The 13301-nt window shown below is 40.2% G+C and overlaps 1 protein-coding gene across 2 annotated transcripts in view; it reads right to left on the reverse strand.

The window, feature by feature from the left end:
• Positions 1-13301, reverse strand: part of avpr2ab (arginine vasopressin receptor 2a, duplicate b) — a 34213-nt gene that overhangs the window by 2566 nt on the left and 18346 nt on the right. For both annotated transcript variants that reach the window (XM_036591452.1, XM_036591453.1), the window contains 4 exons: positions 9630-10008; positions 8107-8352; positions 6467-6613; positions 3498-4170 (listed from right to left, as the gene is read on the reverse strand). In XM_036591452.1, coding sequence (XP_036447345.1) covers positions 3498-4170; positions 6467-6613; positions 8107-8352; positions 9630-9992 — 1429 coding nt within the window. In that variant the 5' untranslated portion in view covers positions 9993-10008. The remainder of the gene's footprint in view (positions 1-3497; positions 4171-6466; positions 6614-8106; positions 8353-9629; positions 10009-13301) is intronic.

A 13301-nucleotide genomic window follows, 5' to 3' on the forward strand; every position in this document is an offset into this window, starting at 1 on the left:
AATTGTGCAAATGGTTCTTTGAGTGTTTATGGTTCTATATAAAACTATTTTCTTTACTAAAGAACTCTTGAAGCACCATCTTTTAAAAAAGTGTAGCATGTAATAAACCTGGTATTTTAAGGTGTTAAAGAACTGACCAGATGCACATTTCATTATAAAGTGTGCATAATTTGCCTGTTTAACTAGATTTACTGTAGTGCAGTATGTGAGATTTTGAAATCATAGTTTTGTAACAGTAACAGCTTTATATATATATATATATATATATATATATATATGTTTGTGTATTATGATTGTATATATAAGGGTTAGGCATAGACATAGCTACGTTTTGCTGCTGTAATATATTGTTCCAATATAAAACCTGCATAAAAACAGCTTTATAAGCGTACATTTCAGACAAACAACGAGAGGGTGCTTCACTGCTTGTTCACTTAATCTGTTTACCTGCGAACGTGTGTGCTGAAATGTTTGATGTCTGCAGGCTGTTTATAGACCACTTGGCAGAGATGAAAACAAACGGTGGGAATGCAAGCAGGCTATTTATTATATGCTATCGCCTGCAATATGAGCCTGCTGCTACAAAGGGCAGATGAGTGCAAAGAACAAATACACCACCTCTGTTTTCAGACACCAGGAGGGTACAGGTGCACCGAGTAGCCGAATGAAATCGACTTGTGTAATGCAGAGAGGTGTAAATCTCAGACCTTACAATGGTTTGATTCAATTACAGGTCTTCAGGAAACAACTCAGTATGTGACAATGTCACCTTGATTTGATTTGCTCTAATTGTTTTGGTTATTTTTTAAAAATACACTGAATACACAATTGTAACTGGAATATTTGTATAGTGATGGAATATGGACAATAAAAAAACACATACCAAACTTTATGTTCTTACTGTTAGAGCCAGATGCTGCTCCTTCAACATTGCTCAGTTAATGAGTAAAATCTGAGAACTTTGTTTTGGCCAAAAACATGAGTACATATTTTATTGAATGTTATTATAATCCAAAGCTGGCCCAAATAGGATGTTTTGTTTAGCCTGCCCCCCACCCCCTATAACCCCACCCCCTCACTAAATGAGAGAACTTATTTTTACACTATATATAACTTATTAAATTTTTATTTTTCACCGAAACATTTGGCCACCCTTGTTATAATATATTGTAATTAGCGCTGGACTGAATAATTTGAGTATTTATAAAGTTACCCTTTATTAATCCCACAACAGGGAAATTCATCTCTGCATTTAACCCATCTGTGCAGTGCACCCACATACACACTAGTGAACGCACACACACTAGGGGGCAGTGAGCACACTTGCCTAGAGCGAGTTATATGTAGTGTAAAAATACGTTCTCTCATTTGGTGAGGGGGTGGGGTTAGGGTAACATTCGGGCAGGCTAAATAAAACATCCTATTTGGGCCAGCTTTGGTCTGCAGGCTTGGATTATAATAACATTCAGTAAAATATGTACTCATGTTTTTGGCCAAAATAAAGTTCTCAGATTTTGGGCAGCCCTATCCACGGTGCCCAGGACTCCAGCCCACAACTGCCTCTATTACATACTAAGGTTTATTATTCAGTAACTACAAGCACTCCAATGCAAACTGGTTGAGCTATTCTTAGTTTATAGAAGTGTGTAATAAAGCTTTGGGCCCTCCAGCATGCCCTGGCCTTTTAAGGGGTTAAACTATCAGACAATAAGAAAAATGCTCAGTGCAAAATATGCAATAAGCACCTGGTAATATTCGACTCCAGACATGTTTAACACATCATTTCAAAGACATGTGAGTAATAGTGTTCTTATGCGTGACCTGCACATTGCCTCTGGCTCTGTCACATAACCATTCAGGTGGGAATATTAGCTCTTTTTTCTCCCTTTCTTTTCCAACTAAATGGTTTTACAGCAGTTTTAAACTTGACAGCACAGATAAAATATGTTTTTTTAGACAAAATCACAATCACAAGTTTGTACTGTATCAGAGATTAGTCTTCTCCACACACTAACAGTTAGTACAGCCAGTAGCTGCTCTGAAACTATCATACCAAAAAGATTATCATGTTTCAGTAATTTGAAAGTTATTATTACCGTGTTTTCACTCTATAATGAAATGGATGTGTGTTGTTTGGTTTATATTTAGTAGACTTTAGGCACCATGTGTCAAACACAAGGCCTGTGGACCGAGTCAGGCCCATGACACAGTCCTATTTGGCCCGTGAAATTATTTTAATAATTAATCTTACTAGCCCATTTTACCCTGAGATGCACTATAGTCCCCAGCATGCACTGCAACATAGTATGCATTCTGACCCCCAACAATCATCTCTGGGCCAGCGGTTACACAAAAAGAAAGGATGCCTGGTGTCTAGTTCAAGCAAATAGGCAGTTTAAAAAAAAGCTATTTATTTTTATTTAGAATTATTTTTGAATAAGTATTCAGTGCCTATTTTGCTGTTGCAGTTTTGGCATGTTTTGAATAAACAAAACAATGGCCCGTTCAGGTCATGGCAAAATGTACGTAATAATAAAAACAAAGCTGGCCCACAGATTTGCTGAGATTTTTAATATGGCCCTTTTATAAAAATGTATAATATTTTTATGTTATAGATTATTTAATTTCATATTTTATAAAATGTTATAAACTATATTATTTATTCATTTGTATTGTGTATAATGAATAATAATGCATTTACAAAGAACTACAGAATTTCTGTTCTTTCTTCTCTGTATTTTTATAGTCTGAAAAATCTTATTCTGGTCTCAGTCTTGACTCACACTCAACTAATACAAAGTCTTAGTCTTGACTCAGACTCAACATGTCCAAATTTTGGTCTTGACTCAACTTGCCTCTAGTGGTCTTAACCCTTGTGTGGTGTTGATGTGTTTGTTACTCAGTGGTCTGGTGGACCCACCGCATTATCATCATCATCATCGTCGTTAACCGCTTAGTCCAACTAGGGTCGCGGTCCCACCGCATTATTGATTTTTAAAATGAATACAGCCATAACAATTTATGTAAAAATACCAGATGTTTAAATTATCACAAGTGGCCAGTGTAGGGTTCTCCTTTAGCAGCTGTAGCCAGTCAGCAGCCTGTCCATGTTGTCCACCCTGTTAACTTCAACACAGGTGTCTGATTTGACTGGATCTCTATGGAGTTCACTCTTCACTCGCACTTGCAAATGAAAAACAATAGGATTACGTTTTGGAAGGAAGATGAGATGGCAGCCAGTGTGGACTGAAGTATTGAGTGAAATAAAAGCGTACCTGTTCTTTCAGATGGAGGTTTAAAAAGTGCTTCAAATATTTTTTGAGTCATTTTGAGAGCTAATATTCAAGTACCCATTTGGAAATATCAAGTATACAAAGCCTGTAAAATTCAGTATTAATTACAACAGATACTAACGTTTCAAAATCAATGCAATTGAATCAACGGCTTCAGAATGATGCATGTTTACCACAAGTAATGGAAGGGGCCTACATTCTGACCTTGATCCGGTGGGTTTGGATCCCAGGCTGCCCACAACTGCACAATGAAGAAAGGACACCAGCAGACAGTGTAGACCAGCACTATGACCAGAGTCATCCGCACCGTCTTAGACATGGCCTTGGAGATGCCCGGGGGAGGCGGAAGGGGAGGATACTGAGCGGGCAGGCCCATGGCTGCTGTGTCTGGGAGCACGTCCGGCCACAAGTCAGGAGCTCCAGAGAGCTGTCCGGCCAGTGAGGAGGAGCCTCTGGACCGGACACAGATGCTATTGGCTGGCCGCGAGTGAGAGGGGTTAGAAGGAGAGGTAGGGGCTTGGTCAGCAGTGAAGTTCTGTAAGTTCTGTATTTGGGGTGTGCTCGAGGTGGAGACTTCTGAAGAAGGAAGAGGCACGGCGCAGGGGTCGCAGGTGAAGGAGAAACTGTCAAATGAGTTCTGGTCAGTGGGGGAAGATGGGGGCCGAAAGGGGCTTCCCCGAGGCCGGCCGTGGTAGCCGCTGTCCATCTGATGATGGTGACTGCCCTGCCCATCTCTGTCTCTAGCACTGCAGGCCCTCCCACGATGCCCTTCTCTCTGAGGGAAATGAAAGAGCACGGAGTTCCGCTTAAACTCCGCCGTTACCATCCGCTCCGACTTCAGGTAGATGTTGTCGTGGATCTCTCTGAAGATGCGCACCTGACACGAAAGGATGAGACAGAACGTTGTTGAACAATGCTGCACTCACAATGCCGGACCTGCTCACTGAATGTAGCTACACAATATAAACACAACCTGGAGAAGTAATCTTTACTATGTATACAATGATGTGAGCCAAGCTAATCATGAGTAGTGAGTTTGCAGATAATATAGTACTGTGCAAAATCAGAGACCCTTTATTTATTTTATTTCAAACAAAATGGCCATTAAGTATAAGTTATTCATTTTCAGGGGTCATTTCTGAGGAGACTAAATGTGTGTAATACACTTGCATGAGGAAATGGAAAGTCAAAGAAAAATAGGTGAAAAACAGATTAAAAGATACAGAAAAAATGGGCATCATAACAGCCGTGCAAGACCTTGTGGACCAACAAAACTTCACCATCACATAAATAGTACCTGGAGCCTTTATCTTTGAGAGAGAGGAGAAAATCAAGCTGCTTCAGATCTAAAAAACCCTCAAGTGTTTCTGTCCATCCTTCCACTGTGAGAAAACATCTAAACCCTAACTGGAAGGATGTGTAGCTGTCATGTAGATGTTAATGAGAAAAAAGAAAAAGCCAATAAAACAAAGAAGCTGCTGACGTTCTCAGAACAATGGACTGACCACCCCAGAGTCCAGACCTCAACATCATTGAATGTGTTTGACATTACTTGCATTATAAGCAACAGAAAATGCAACCAGCTTCTAAGACTTAACAAGAAGAACTTTAGAGGTGTGCAAAAATATTTTTTGTTAAATGTATAATAATGTGCAAAGTTTTTGGCACCTAAGCACACACACACACACACACACACACACACACATTTTCTACGCTGCTTATCCTTCTGGGTCGTGGGGGGTGCTGGAACCTATGCCAGCGGTCACTGGGTGGACAGCAGGAAACAGGTCGCTAGTCCATTGTAGGACAGACACACAGACATATACACACTCACTTCTAGGGGTGATTAAGCATCTCCAATTGGCCTGTCTTTGGACTGTGGGAGGAAACCGTAGCACCTGGAGGAAACCCACACAGACACGGGGAGAACATGCAAACTCCACACAGTGTTTTTCTTTCCAAATATTATTTGGTAACACTTCATTTTGAGTCGTCCTTTGGAGATGATTAATAAACTCTTAATAGATTATCAGTAACACATCAACAACGTATCAGTGAAGTAGCAGCAGTGAAGCATCTGAATACACTGAAATAAATACCTTGAAGATGTTCTGTTGATACATTACGAACATTAAGTAGATGTGTTGTTATTATGTTACTTCCATTACACAAAACCTAACCTTACCAACCCTTACTAACCCTAACCCTGGTCCTAAACCGAATCCTAACCTTAACCTAAACCCAACACCTAATCCTAATCCTCATATGTTTTTAACATGTTGCTGAGAGTCTATTGAGTGTTTGTTTCATCTAAAAGGACTCAAAATAAATTGTCACCTATTGTTTTCCTGGTGCCTGAAATCTTTGCACAACACTATGTTTTCTTCTTTCTCGTGATGCTGAAAAATGAATTTGTACTCAATGGCCATTTTGACTAGAAATAAAATGAATGAAAGGGGGTCTCTGACCTTTGATCAATACTGAATGCCAGCTGTAGCTGAACTTCTGGGGGAGCCAAGCAGATTCCCGAGGGAAGCTCCCCTTGCTATTCCATGGTGCAATGCTGGTCGGGGCAAGTAACTGTGGCTAACTCTCTGCTGGCCATAGCTTTACGAAAGTTAAAACTATTTTTTGAGAAATATGTGTTCATAAGTGGAAGTAACTTATGAATACATTACAAGTACTTTTATTTAATCATAGAAAATTACTGGATCCCCTGAGGAGCCTTTCTATAAACAGTTCAAATGAGGTGACGAGGCTTTGAATCACTTCCTCTGGCACAGTTAGAGGCTGAAAGCGTGGGCCCTTGAGAATGAGAACTCCAACCGCAGTACATAACTGTTGACACTGTAGACAATCTGATAATCTCCAGCCGTCTAGGTAGATTACTCTGGATTTGTGCATGATGTTGCATGTGCTTTGCTGTCCAGTTTGACTCATACCACCACATGTGGGTTTGGGTCCAACAGTATCCGCACGGATTGTAAAAGGAAAGCCCTACATTAAACCGACCAGCCTGAGAGGCAGCGTGGAAAATCATGATTGCACAGCAAAGAAGAAGATTATCCAGCATATCAGAGAAAACCTTTCCTCCAAGACAGAACCAAAACAAGTCACATACTGAAGCATGTGTGAGAGAGAGAGAGGCAGGACAAACAAAGGGGAGGAGCTACCTGACAGACGGTGATGATGAGCGCTGGTAGGATGAAGACGGCCACAGTCATCCAGGTGACATAGGCTTTGAGGCCCCATGGCTCAGCAAAGTGGCCCCAGCACTCAAACTCCCCTGGGGCCACCTCTGACCGTGAGAAGATGAAGACCTGTTGGTCAGATAGAGTAAAGTGAGGCCACCAAATACAACTAGAACCTCCAGTTTATATTTACAAAGAGAGTTTTCACTTTCTTACACCTACTTTGTAGCTACACTTATGGGCTATTTAATCAGATACACCTACCATATAGGTGCACTTTGTAGGTTGACAGTGACAGACTGTCGCTCATCTTTTGCTGACCAGTAATACCTGACCAACAATGATCAGGAATCATTTGGGTGGTGGAACATTCTAAGCACAGCAAATTGGCCACTTTATTACACACACCTACTTTGTTGGTGCACCTTGTGGGTGACATTTTACGGTATAACGGAAAAATCAGAGACCACCCATCACATATTCAACTTACAGTCAAAACGGCAAGTAACTAATATCAATTTTTCAATATTTAATTTCTCCACCCTTTACTTTTACAAGAGCGCACATCCCATTCTTTTCAGGAGCAAAGAAATCTCCAGGGACATTTTTGCACATCTCCAGAGTTCAGTCTTAGAAGTTGGTTGCATTTTCACAGTCCAAGTGATACCAAACACATTCAGTGATGTTGAGATCTGGTCTCTGGGGTGGTCAGTCCATTGCTCTTAGAACACCAGCAGCTTCTTTGTTTGAATTGGATATTTTCTTCTTTTTTGTCTGTTTCCTTTTCTCAGTAACAGCTTCTTGACAGCTACACACCCTTTCAGACTCATAGTGCTGAGTTGTCTTCTCGCAGTGGAAGGATGGACAGAAACATTAATGGATTTTTTCAGATCTAAAGCAAGAGTGGAGCTTGATTTTCTCAAAGATAAATGCTTTCAATGCCGTTTATCTGATGCCAGTTTTGGTGATCTACCAAATCTTGCATGGTTGTAAGGAAGCCCATTTTCTCTCTGTCTTTTTCACCTGACGTTCCGCCTCAATAGGCAAAGGACTATTTTATATCTAATCTCCTCTTAAACATCTCTAAAAATGAAGTACTTAATGGCTGTTTTGACTGAAAATTAGATCAGTGAAGAGTCGTCTTTTGCACAGTATTATAGCTCATATATGTACAGTTTTCATCAGTCATCATCTAATATTGGTGGTCAGTTTCGGACCTTATGACCAATGTTGGCTAGATATTTTTGGTTGGTGGACTATTCTCAACCTAAGTGTGAAGAAACACTACCAACTTTGCTGTAACTGATACACTTGTACTCTGATACCAGTGCAACACCGACTAAGATGTCATTACCATGTCAGTATCAATGCTATGTGAGAATGGTCCACCACCTAAGTAGTATCTGGTCAGCAGTGGTCCCTTTCCACTAATGGAAGGGGTAGATGGCACCCATATGGGGGATGAACCTGATAAAATGTACCTCAAATAAACTGTTAACTCAGATTATATCCCAGATAGATCCCACTCTATGGATCCCACTCATCACTTACCGACTTTCCATCGATCAAGCATCTATGTGTAAATTTGTACATCTTTTACATCTTGTCCCTGTAGTTCTCACCTGGGGTAAACTGAGTACCAGGGCAAGCCCCCAGGCCACCATAATGGGGGTATTCCAGCGTGAGGTTTCACCTCCTCTGTACGCCTGCAAAGGGCAGCAGATGGCATAGTGGCGGTCTACTGTCATGGCGACGATCATGTATGAGGAGGCGAACATCCCCACGATCTGCAGGTATTTGACAGATCGGCACAGTGCGTCAGGGCCCTGGAAACGCTCGGTGATGTCCCACAGCAGCTGCGGCAGAACCTGCAGGAGGAGTGTGGATGGATTTAACAAGTTAAAGGCCATGCTCCGAAACTCCCTGCCAACTTCCTCTCCATGTCTCCCAACTGTCACTCCATGAGAGGGGAAATGAGGGCAGGAAATCCAATATGTTTAGGACAAGGCCATTAAACCATTGTTAAAACAGCTCTACCCAAACCCAAGTTGTTAAATATCCTCAAATCACACCTAAAAATAAAGGTGGTATCATAAAGAGTTCTTTGGAGTGATGTCAGAGAAGAAGCGATTTTGGTTCCCTGAAGAACCTTTCAGTTGATGCTTCGTAGAAGAACCACTTTTGGCCCTCAGTAATATGTTTGTAGAAAAAAAAAGGTTATTTGTAAAGCGTCTCCTTCAAGGTTGTTTTCTGAATCCTTAACAAAACCGAAAGACTGTTCAGATTCAGATGGTTCTGTAGTAGCTGTGTTGAAATGGAAAATATTCAGGGAATTCTTTAAGAAATCCTGTTGATTTCTGTGAAATAAAAAATAATATTTTCATTTAATAGAATTCATCATGTTGCATTTAATATCTGCAAGTATTGTAAATATACTCTTATTTCATTGTTAAATTTTTGTCAGAAACAAAGGGGTAAAATTCATGAAATGCACAAAAGACAATTGTCCAATCAGGATTTTTTCTCTGTAATATCTAGGTAGATACAGCCAAGTGAGCATCTCCCATTGGTTAGGACTTCAGGAGCTGAACTGAAGGCCTAATGTGTCAGATTAACCACCAACATTAGGAAGTGACAGTGGAAACAACCAATTATGCTTTAATTTCCAGGGGTGAGATAAAAATTGTGAGAAAAATTAGTCACTCTAAAACTGCAACAAGGTAAATTATACATTAATATATCTGTTAGTAGCTTAAAATAAAACATGGAATATCTTTTACATGCTTAAAATGTCAATGTTTAATCTAGAACTGCCAAAAAATATTCAAGCTAATTGCGTAAGCTCAACATTAACATACTATTAGAATCCCATAAGGGCGCTAGCGGTAATTAGTATTATCATAAAAGTGTTTTTTCCCTCGTTTTGACCACGTTTTAACAATTAAGTCCAGTTCTAATAATCATAGTTTGCCACTGTTGTCATGTAATCAAACCTCAAATCTAGATAGGCATGAAATGCAGGTGAACAGACTAAATAATTATCAAATTCCAAGCAATTTATTATTTTAATGAGCAAAATGAAAGATCATGGTTTTCAAACTTTATCTATGTACTGCACTACTGTGTGTACTGTTAGCAGTCTAACCTGGAAGAAGGCCACCACCAGATCAGCAACGCACAGGTTGATCATGAAGAGGTGCATGGGCGCGTGGTGTTTCCTTCTGCGCAGCAGCACCCACAGCACGAAGCTGTTGCCCAGGGTGGTGAGCGCCAGCACCAGCCCCAGCACCCCGATCTCAGCCCGGGCCAGCGCCTGGTCCCGCACCCGTGCCGAACCGGCCGGTGCCAGCGTGGGTCCCCAGGAGCCGTTCTCTGAAGGCAGCAGCCACAGGAAGGCCTCGGTACCACTGAAGCTGCTGCTCAGGTTGAACAGAGAGCCGGCCAGGTCCGTTCTGAGAGCGGAACTGTTGGACCGAGTCAAATCCACTTCCCACGAACCCGTCGTCATGCCTGCAACCTGGAAACTAAGACATGAAGAACGTGAGCGGCAAAAGAGAAGGACGCACACACTCACACCAATCAAGCACAGACACATATTGTGTTAACAAATTGGCTTAAACCTTTTTAAGCCAGGCCAGATGAAATGGTTTTCACTTCTCGCCCTGCTATTTTCACCGCCCTTATTTTGAGAGAGTGCAGAGTAAGAACAATGAAGAGAAACAGATTGCAAATCAAATGAGCTCATTAGAAGTGTGTCTCCCGCACGCTCCCCAGATTAATAGTGCAGCCTCAGCTACTGTTTTAGAGACATTAGACAGAAAATGCTTAAGCTCTCATTAAATCCAATCTGTCTCCTCAACCAAACATAAAGCAATTAAATTTCCATCCAGTCTCATGTTTCTGGTTTGAGGGCTTTTGCCTCACAAGCCTACAAGTCACCATGAGAGAGAGACAGAATTAAAATGGACTTTGTTCCTAAAGTGGCCTACAGCCTGTCTGTCTGTCTGTCCGTCTGCCTGCCTGCCTGCCTGCCTGCCTGCCTGTCTGTCTGTCTGTCTGTCTGTCTGCCTGTCCATTTGTCTGGTTTCGTCAGTGTGCAGAGGTCTGATTTGTGTTCTCTCTTTTGTGTAAATGAAAGTCAGTCTGTTTTTCTTTCCTTCACCGTCTACCTTTCTCTCTGTTTTATACATTTCTCACTGGTGTACAGTAAAGCTACCAAGCTTTCTTTCTTTCTTTCTTTCTTTGTTTTGTTTTTTCTTTATGTGTTCCTTTGGTGCACAGTAACAAAAGTATATTAAACTTTCTTTCTTTCTTTCTTTCTTTCTTCATAAAAACACTATACTCAGCTTTCTTTCCTTTGTTTTCTTTCTTTCATTCTTTCTTTCTTTCTTTCTTTCTTCTTTCTTTCTTTCTTTCTTTCTTTCTTTCTTTCTTCATAAAAACACTATACTCAACTTTCTTTCTTTTGTTTTTCTTTCTTTCATTCTTTCTTTCTCTTTCTTTCTTTCTTTCTTCATAAAACACTATACTCAACTTTCTTTCTTTTGTTTTCTTTCTTTCTTTCTTCATAAAAACACTACTCAACTTTCTTTTATTTTGTTTTCTTTCTTTCTTTGTTTCTTTCTTCATAAAAACACTACTCAGCTTTCTTTCTTTTGTTTTGTTTGTTTGTTTGTTTCTTTCTTTCTTTTTTATAACACTATATTCCACTTTCTTTCTTTCTTTCGTTCTTTCTTTCTTTCTTTTTTATAACACTATATTCAACTTTCTTTCTTTCTTTCTTTCTTTCTTTTTTATAACACTATATTCAACTTTCTTTCTTTCTTTCTTTCTTTCTTTTTTTCTGTGTCTTTTTAGTAGTTGTTTATTTTTTTCTGGAATTTTTCCTCTGTTGTTCTCTCTCTCTCTCTCTTTCTCTCTCTCTCTCTCTCTCTCTCTGAAATCCCCTCAAGTCCCGCTCAGTTTCTGTTCATGTCAAATCATTCAGTCCATCAAGATAAAACTCTGCTTATTTTCTTATGCTTGTAAAACATACAAACTTCAGAGCTCTGTAAACAAATTTACTGTAGAAAAATGAAACAGCTCATTAGAGACGTGGAGCTTTGGGAACAGCGTACGAAGCAGTTCACTGCATAAGCAGACACCAGTGGACATGGAGTGGAGTGGACAGAGGGGTGATCAGCAGGGTCACAGGTAAAGTGGACCATTTAGAGTAACAGTCAGAATGTTCTGATCCGGCAGCACAGCAGGGCTGGAGTTCACTAACAGAGGGTACGACTGGTGCCCGTGCGGTCCTGTTGTTGTTGTCGATGAAGGCCGCGTGTGCAGCAGCAGTGTCTGACCTGCTGGCTGCAGATTCCTGACAGCTGCTTTTAAAGCTACTGAGAACTGTTCCAGGCAGTATTACAGTACATATGCTGTAATTCTATGCAGGAGACTTTTGAAACATCGTGAACAGAAAGACGGATGATGTGTTACACTTGTGAAAACAAACCTAGCTATACATCTTCATTCGTCACTTTCAGAGTCGTTAGTCAGATACGGCCTGTGTATTTTCATTTGCCTCCGTCTCTGTGTGGCCCCTCTTTCTGTTTGTGTTTTTGTGCCTCTGTTTGTTCCTGTGTTTATGAGGCTGTGCGTGTGAGGGTTTATCCTCCCCTGCGAATGTGTGTGTACACGTCGACTGTGTTATGCAAGAAAAACGCAGCGCTGTGCTTGCCAGAGCAATTTGTATTCGCATTCGTTCCTGATGAAACTCCACGTCAGTGAATCTGTCTCTGACCACAATGCCGGCTCTCAGTGACTGCCTCATGTGTAATACGCTCTTTTTCTCATGCTCTTGGTGGGGCCGGGGGCCGACGGCAGAGGCCTGAGAGTGACTCTTTTAGAAATGATGGAAACAGGTTGCATAATCAGTTCACAGGCGGAGCGGTTCACTTCAGAAAATCCAAAGTCGTATCTGATTCAACGAGGCCAGCTGATGCACACACAAAGCCCAGCTGTGTGTTCCTCAGGCAGCTTGTCCAAACGAACGCAGGGTGTCCCCCCATGCCTCTGTGTTGCTGCCTGCAAGGGATGGGCGGATTTAATTGGTCCTCACGTAAAAAAAAACAAAACAAAAAAAAAACAACACGATTACTAGTGTTAGCAGTGTTTTAGCAGTAATTGTAAAATGTTCTATGCTGAAAAACTGGAATAAATGTGACTCCAGCCAACGGTTTTGTAGGATAAACACCTCTCTTATACAGTACTGCATAAAAGTCAGTTAAACAATTAGTTTTAAAATCATCTATATACACAATACATGTGTTTTTGCACTGTATAACATCAGAATAAATAAAGACAAGCATTAATGCAGTAAAAGTAATGACAAGTCCATGTTTTCAGAAAGTAGTTGATAACGTTTGAGCTGGTTAGAAGAATTCCTTATTATTATTCCACCAGCAGCACACCTGATTTAACCAACACTGAGCCAAAACTGATATTTTATTTATTTATTCATTTATTTATTATACATTTTATATTGTGTGTATTGTTCCAATAATTGTGCAGTACCTTTTGCAGAAATATCGCTATTTCAGTATTTCAGTTTTTTCCATAGAGGAGATGTTAACATACTTTCCAGGGTATTTGATCTCTATCTATCTATCTTAATTACTATAATCAGTTTCTCCAGTCACATTTGAGTATTTAAAAAAAAGATATATATATATATTAATTTGAAATGTTAGAATAATGTATAAGCTATTTTGTATATATGAATATGGAAATATTTTTTTTTTACTATTACCTGTTTCAGGACTTCTCTATTCATAAG

Source organism: Colossoma macropomum, unplaced genomic scaffold, assembly GCF_904425465.1.
Source record: "Colossoma macropomum unplaced genomic scaffold, Colossoma_macropomum, whole genome shotgun sequence".
In the NCBI taxonomy this organism is placed as follows: Eukaryota; Metazoa; Chordata; class Actinopteri; order Characiformes; family Serrasalmidae; genus Colossoma; species Colossoma macropomum.